The 7,350-nt window shown below is 31.8% G+C and overlaps 2 protein-coding genes across 2 annotated transcripts in view; one reads left to right on the forward strand and one right to left on the reverse strand.

The window, feature by feature from the left end:
• Positions 1-3,947, reverse strand: part of LOC123715822 (inositol 1,4,5-trisphosphate receptor) — a 56,159-nt gene extending 52,212 nt beyond the window's left edge. Inside the window, exon 1 of the mRNA XM_045671145.1 lies at positions 3,798-3,947. The gene's annotated coding sequence lies outside the window, so the exon portion shown is untranslated. The remainder of the gene's footprint in view (positions 1-3,797) is intronic.
• Positions 3,948-4,992: 1,045 nt separating this feature from the next.
• LOC123715240 (trypsin, alkaline B-like) lies at positions 4,993-7,238 on the forward strand. Its single transcript, XM_045670178.1, has 5 exons — positions 4,993-5,130; positions 5,496-5,667; positions 6,033-6,288; positions 6,442-6,559; positions 6,884-7,238. The coding sequence occupies exons 1-5, from the start codon at positions 5,085-5,087 to the stop codon at positions 7,123-7,125; spliced, it is 834 nt and encodes a 277-aa protein (XP_045526134.1). The 5' UTR covers positions 4,993-5,084; the 3' UTR covers positions 7,126-7,238.
• Positions 7,239-7,350: the final 112 nt, after the last annotated feature.

Below are 7,350 nucleotides of genomic sequence, written 5' to 3' on the forward strand. Positions count from 1 at the left end.
ATTTGAAGTCACAGGCGATGAAAGCTGGATATATAGCTACGAATCAGAAACCGGTCAAAAACCGGAAAAAGTCAATCAGCTCAGTGGGTGTTTCATTTCGAGGATCGGCCAACTAAGGTAAGGAAAGGAAGAAGGTAAGGAAAGGAAGAAGTTAAGGAAAAAAGATAATTCATTCTTTGGTCGGAAAGATCCTTCCGCGGTAGTTATGGTAGAAGATGGAAGGTCAGTTACTGCACACTGGTATGTCAATCGCTGTTTGCCTGTTGTCTTGGAAAAAATTCGACAGCAGCGCCCTTGAAGCAGGATCTCCCTTCACCACGACAATACTTCAGCGCACTCCGCAAAATGGACTGTTTAATATTTAACTATGGCAGGTTTCGAGATACCTGACCTGGCTCCCTTCGACTTTCATTTATTCTGATGAACTAATGATACAATTTGAGGTATTCGCTTTATGAGCCGTAAGCCGAAAGCGTAAGAAAATGCCATAGAAGAGACCCCTAAGGTAGTATTGGCCCACTGCTTTTCTCATTGCTTCCATCGAATGCGACGATGTGTAGAGAAGAACAAAGATTACTTTGAAAAACAATAAAAGTATTGGCAACTTTCTACATAAAGCCGTTTTTCATTTTCTAAACATCTTCAGTGTTTCCTAGGTATACGTTTACTTGTAAGGAAGTAACAAATAAACGACTGCAAAATGGATAATAAGCTCTTATGAAAATAATTAATTTTGTGAAATGATATATTTCTTATTCAGTATAAACCATGCCATGTAATAAATATCTTGAATTACTCTTCACTTCTTTAAACTAGCTTCTACGCCACATTCACAAAAGAATTATAGTTAATATATATTAGTTATTACTCTAAATATATATTGATTATATATTATATTGATTCTAACTACGGTTAAGAATCGAAGGCTTATATACCAATGTAGATCTATATTTTAATTCATCAAAAGCCAAGTGTTTCATGCTTACTTTTAAAAGCCTTTTGCTATACATATACTTGACAAATTGCCATATTTCGTGATTACTGATAATATATTTTTACGGCCGGCACTCCACAATCCAATTTTTAGTAGTAGAGATTGATATTTAAATCCATTTATCATAAACTACTTTTTAATAACCGATGGATCGATAGTCAATCTGCTTTTGTATTGTATTTTTGGATTTATATTTGTATGAAAACGACACATCGACGCTTTCTATAAAATACCTTTTTATTTTGGCATTTATCAATCTAAATTTGCGATCTTCCCACTTTGTCCGATTCACGATTGTTACGGTGCTGTTTTGTTGTGTAATATATACCTAACGAGAACAAACATCTTCGAGGTCTAGGAGGGAAATTAAAGAACGTAATGCCAATTCCTTGTTGAATTTTTTTTATGCAATGGAATGAACTCCCCGAGATTGTTAGAAAAGAATGTCTTGAGGAAAGGTTACCTCAAGACATTCTTTTAAAAATAAATTATCTGAAATTCTTACGCTAAATACACACGCATCAGCATTTGCTGCTAGTATATACTAAATAATATTTATATTACTCTAATGGTTTTGTTTAAATTTTCTAGTGTTGCTGCAAAATTTAAACAAAACATCTTATAAAAATGCAAAGTATAAAATTAAACACCTTGCGCGTTAACAGCCCCGTAAGAAGATTAGAATAAGAATAACCTGTATTCATTATGTAATAGCATAAACGATTCAGAATTTATGTATGACATTGGTGGTAGACTGAAAAATGTGTTTATTCGAAATTCGGGATTCGAATATATATACGATTCTGGCACTGAATACCTCACATGAAGGGAGAAAAGGAAGGAAAAATTAACAAAAGTGGAATCGTTCTTTTCATGATGTTCTGCCGGAGATTTTATTATCCCACTTCAGTGACAGATACGGAGTAAAGGTACGGTACTTCGTGCTTTGTAAAAGTTACCGTACTACGTTCGTAGTAAGAAGCTTTAGTCGTAAAACAAAAAAAACAGCATTCGATAAAACTTAATGTTAAATGAAATTGTAATAAATAGCGAATATAATAATATTTAGAAGTCTAAAGTTCGAAAAAAAATATATGTTTATTATTGTTGCAATTTAAAATAAATCGCATATCATATTTCATGTATCTCGATGTATTGACAAGGCCGTCGACACTCGGGGTCACAGTGTGTAACACATACAATGGAAGAAACTAAAAATATGATCTTTGATCGACTTATGTAAGTTTGGTAACTTTATTTCAATTTTATCTAACAATCAAAACTTAAGAGAATTAAAAGTATTAAGTAGTCGATAGATTATGAGCTAGTTTTGTTTTCAAAAAATAAAAATCAATACATGTATTATAATTATAACTATACAAATCAATATAAAACTATCATATTATGCCAAAACATCTGTTAGCCAACTACTTCCAAATCGAATGTGTATATACTGTGGTAAGTCAGCTAAACAATTAATAATTAATAGCCTCCACACAATAGCCAAGTTTATCTGCTTGTCCATTAGACACTGGCCATAGGCCTTAGTAATAACAAGCACTTGGTACTATTGAAAGATACAAAAGCATTTTAGTCTTCAACCAAGAATGAAAAAAAATAGATTTAGAAGTCCTAAGTGCTTTGAGAATACAGTAAAGCATTATTACTTACATAATATTTATAATTTTATTATTGGAAATATCAAAATGCAATACTAAAACATAAGGTTCAAACATATAGTTCATGTACATTTAACTATTCTGCATTTATTGAACAGTTAAAATTAAATTCAATGATATAAGTAGGTAGTAAAATTATTAGCAAGTCGTGAACATGTGAACATTATTCGTTATCTCTCAATTAATTAGCGAAGAGCATCTGAGCACCATTTAAGGCAATTATGAAGTGGTAGCATATTGAGATGTAATTAAGGCTCCAATGAAATGTTCTTTTATGTGAATTAATATTGCTTACTAGCTTTCTGTCTAATGTAGGATTTTAAGATTCTGCGGACATAATAATAATAAAGAATTTGTAAAAACACATTAGAATTTTATCTTATTCATTAAAAATGACAAAAATGTGAATATTGAGACAAGTTTTTCTTCTGAAATTAATGATGAAAATTGTTATAAGAACCGGACCAAATGAACTTATTTTTTTATTATAAATTTGGAGTCATATTGTTTTAGACACACCTAAAACCTTCAACTGGACAAAAAAATTAAAGACATTAATCAAAGTAACTCTAATAGGATATTATGGTATAATTTAGACTTGATGTTTTGACAAAAATAAAGTCTACCATAATAACCATCTTTATCATCTATTTTATATGAAATATATGTCTGGATACTAGACAGCTTAGTCTTATAAATTTTGTATTCTTGTTTTAAGCCTTCAATATTATGCCTTAGTTTATCAAGAATGGCCTTGCAATGTTTTAATTTTATTTTAGAAATAATTGTATGTTTAGCAGGGTTTAATTGTTTACCTGACTGCTCTTAATGTGAATATTACATTAAGTTTATTAAAACATAATTTTTTATAAGTGGCACAGTATTTATACCCAAAATTCACTTCTTACAGGATAACCAAATATTTAATAGTATTAGGACATTTTTAATCGTCATAACATACGACCTTCGAAAAAGGTATTTAAGTACAATATAATACAACGTATTAAAATAGATTATAAAAGAAAGGAAGCCGATATAAAATATTAAAACATTATTCTAATATAATTTCGGTGTATTCCTACTTCTACCGTCTGACAGGGCCTAATGAAGTAACAACTACTTACCCTTATCAGCCGACTTAAATTCACTGAGGAAGATAACACATAATCACAACAATATTAACTTTAAAGGATTAATAAGATTTATGGCCTTAATGCGATAAAAACATGTAAACTTTGACATACAATATCAAACGAAAAGATACGACCGCTGGAAGGCGCGCCACTGTACTGGGATACCATACTCAAAACTCATACTTCGAATCTTATAGCAAACAGCTGTTGATATTACCAGAATAAAATATAACAACTAAAAGTTATGCGGTAACACAAAGTAATATATTTAGTATTAAATGTATAAAAGCATTTAATTTTATTAATAATTAAATAATGGTTTGGCTATATCTTAAACTTAGGGGTTATCTATACTCAAATGTTTTCTATCAACAATCAGCACAATCTGGCGAAATATGCATACGCAAAACAATGACAAAATACAATGATTAGTCTTGTTCACTCTAATTAATTTCATAATATCTCTCTCCAACTTTTGTAATTATTTTAAGAACCAATCAAGTTCTACTAGATAGTAGGTACTTTATTTAACTTTGCGTTATAATTTTTTATAGTAGAACTGACCACTGACTCCACTGTGAATGGAAAATGCAAAAGCCAGCAATGAAATGACCAAACATGTCAAGAAAATTATGTGATAATATTTGTCAAAAGTAACCTAAATATATGGAATAAAAAATCCGACACATTCTACTTCCATTTCGGAGAGTTATTTTAAAATCAATAAGAATTTAAAATAAGTTAATTCGAGATTGGTTTTACATAATTTATTTTCAATTTATCACTTAAAGTAATAGATAAATTTGTACGTGCAAGATTGCTGTCGCGATTACAGATTGGATAAATAATTAATATATTTTAATAGCAGCAGACGGTTTTAAACTATTTATTATGAAACGATAATGTTACATTTAACTTATGCAGTTTATACACGTTGTAAAAGTAACTTCCTGTTGTACATTCGTATTTAATTTTACTAACTAAGTAATGTTTAATTATTATGTCTACACATTTTTATTGCATATTTATATAATAGTAAAATTTATAATTTCAAATAACATCTTTATTACATAGTATTTATCTTTTGTCTTTGGACTAGACTTATAATATATAAACTTCAAAATCTTAAATCTATATTAAAAAAAATTAACAACCTGTATACAAATGTACTGTAATGCACGCAAAGATAAAAATAATGAGTCTAATCTGTTTAATTCGTATGTATATAAATAAATACAAGTCTGAATTCTGATTATATTGTCCGGTGTCCCCGAGAAAATGGTTTGCAAAACACTCTGCTTCATGCTCGCAGCGTTATACGCTGGTACGTAATATTAAATCAATACTTGATTATTATCTATAAGACTAAGACTAACCAAAAATAGACTGAGCAAATAGGCCTGTCGTCTCATCGTCATTGAGGGCTCCTGTCCTCTACTCTAGAGAGTAGAATACAGGAGCCTCTATCCCGATTCTTGCGTTTTTTCTTAAATACTCGACGCCAGAAAGGGACCTTTCTCCTTCTTATATTTTGTCATGCTGTTGACTTAGACACCATTATGGCTCGGAGCTTATAACTTTCCTTTCCTAAAATATCGGTTTGCATTAAGTCATAAAGGTATAAATAACATTCTCATGTAAAAAACATTTTTATTCAGATATAATATAAATAACCTATTTTGTTTCTAGCGTCAGCAGCTCCAGAAGGCCGCATCACAGGCGGGGCTGACGTTGATATTAGCGAGGTACCTTATATGGTATCTCTGGTTTACCATTACCCAAGACCCAACATCTACATTCAGCGCTGCGTGGGAAGCCTCATCTCTTCCTGGCACATACTTACCGTGGCTTATTGTTTTACGTAAGAAGTTAAAACTATATACATTTGAGGCATATTGAAAAACCAGGTCAGCTGCCTAGTCGACTGACTTGATTTCAATTATTTTTGTTGCCGTGAAATGCTCATTAAATAAAATTAAACAAAATAAGTTTTATATATATTATGATAATGTTTGTCGTAAGATTTGTGGTGGAAATTTCTAATTTAATTAAGCGACTGAAACTGTTATTATTCGTTTTAGGCCGTAAACTTGAACCCATTACGAAAAACTTATTACACTTAGCTGTCAGAGATTCTTAATTCAGAGTTAATGAGTGCGGATTAGATATCTTTTGAATATAGTCAATTCGCGTACATCAGTCTACAGGTTGTTTTATTTATTTCAGTGGAGCGATCCAAGACAACTTCACACTGCGAGCGGGATCTTCTACTAGTCTTTCGGGGGGCGTTACTTCCACCATCCAGCAAGTTATACAGCATCCAGACTACGTAGCGACCCCGAGACAAAACGACATAGCAATTGTATTTGCAAAAGAACCGTTCAGAATCACAAATGTAGTAAACAGTTTACGTCTCCCACCACAGACATTTACTCTGGCTGATGGTGCCATTGGCGTAGTGACCGGATGGGGATTCGATAAGGTGAGTGTTGCCCTGAACTAGAAAGTTTTTAGTTAATTTTACCGTTATTTCTTCAAATGTATTTATTTGTATGAAGAATTTAAGATTGAAACGTGACAAACGTTTGATCCGTTTTTCAGCAGAAGAGAACAAATAATCTATATTTATTTCTAGGAGCAAGACAATGGTGGCACTCAGCATGAATCCCTTAAAAAAATTGAGTTGAGAAAAGTACCTGCAAGTACATGTACTTCTGCCTTCTCTGATGTTGAGGACGTTTCCATTACTGACAGTAAGTAATATACGTAAGACAAATAAAATATCTTCTGAGAATGTTTGATTATGGAGGTAGCATCAAATTCTTCTTTAGTAACATTGTAAAAAAATTGCTATAGAATTTGAAAAGTAACATCTAAAAACCACAGTAACGTATGTATTGAGAAGTGATTGTGTGAAGAAGTGCTTCACCGGCGTCACTACTAAATCGTCAATTTCTTACGTACTCTTGACTTAGAATGTACCGAGAAATGTACCTTAAATAAAAATCGGTGGTAGTTGTTCACTCATTTAGAGGGCTAATAATATTCTTAAATGAAATCCGAATTTCTGTTTACAGCCGTTTTCTGTGCGTCTGAAACAGACAAGGGAATATGCTTTGGCGACGCCGGCGCACCTTTCGTATCAACAGTATACAACAGTAAAGCATTAGTAGGTGTTTCTTCCTACTACCAGGACTGCGGATCAACGTATCCGGATATTTTCGTCCGCGTGGAGAAATACTCCAATTGGATTTTGGAAGTTGCTGTGGCACCCAGCGGTAGACGTGTTGTGGAAGGCGACACGCCCGCCATTGCCTAAGATAATTTAAGCATTGATAAATTAGAAGTGAGCAGCGAAAAAGTCTAGTTAAATTATTATTCCTAATAATAGGAACATTAGTGATATTAGTGTATATAGTGAACATATGTATATATGTAGCTAATAAATAACTTGAATTTTCAATTGATTGTATCTTTTAACGTATTAAACTTTTTAGTTATATACTTTTATAGCGGAAACAGAAACAAAATTAGTTAAAATATT

Source organism: Pieris brassicae, chromosome 10 (genome assembly GCF_905147105.1).
Source record: "Pieris brassicae chromosome 10, ilPieBrab1.1, whole genome shotgun sequence".
Lineage (NCBI taxonomy): Eukaryota > Metazoa > Arthropoda > Insecta > Lepidoptera > Pieridae > Pieris > Pieris brassicae.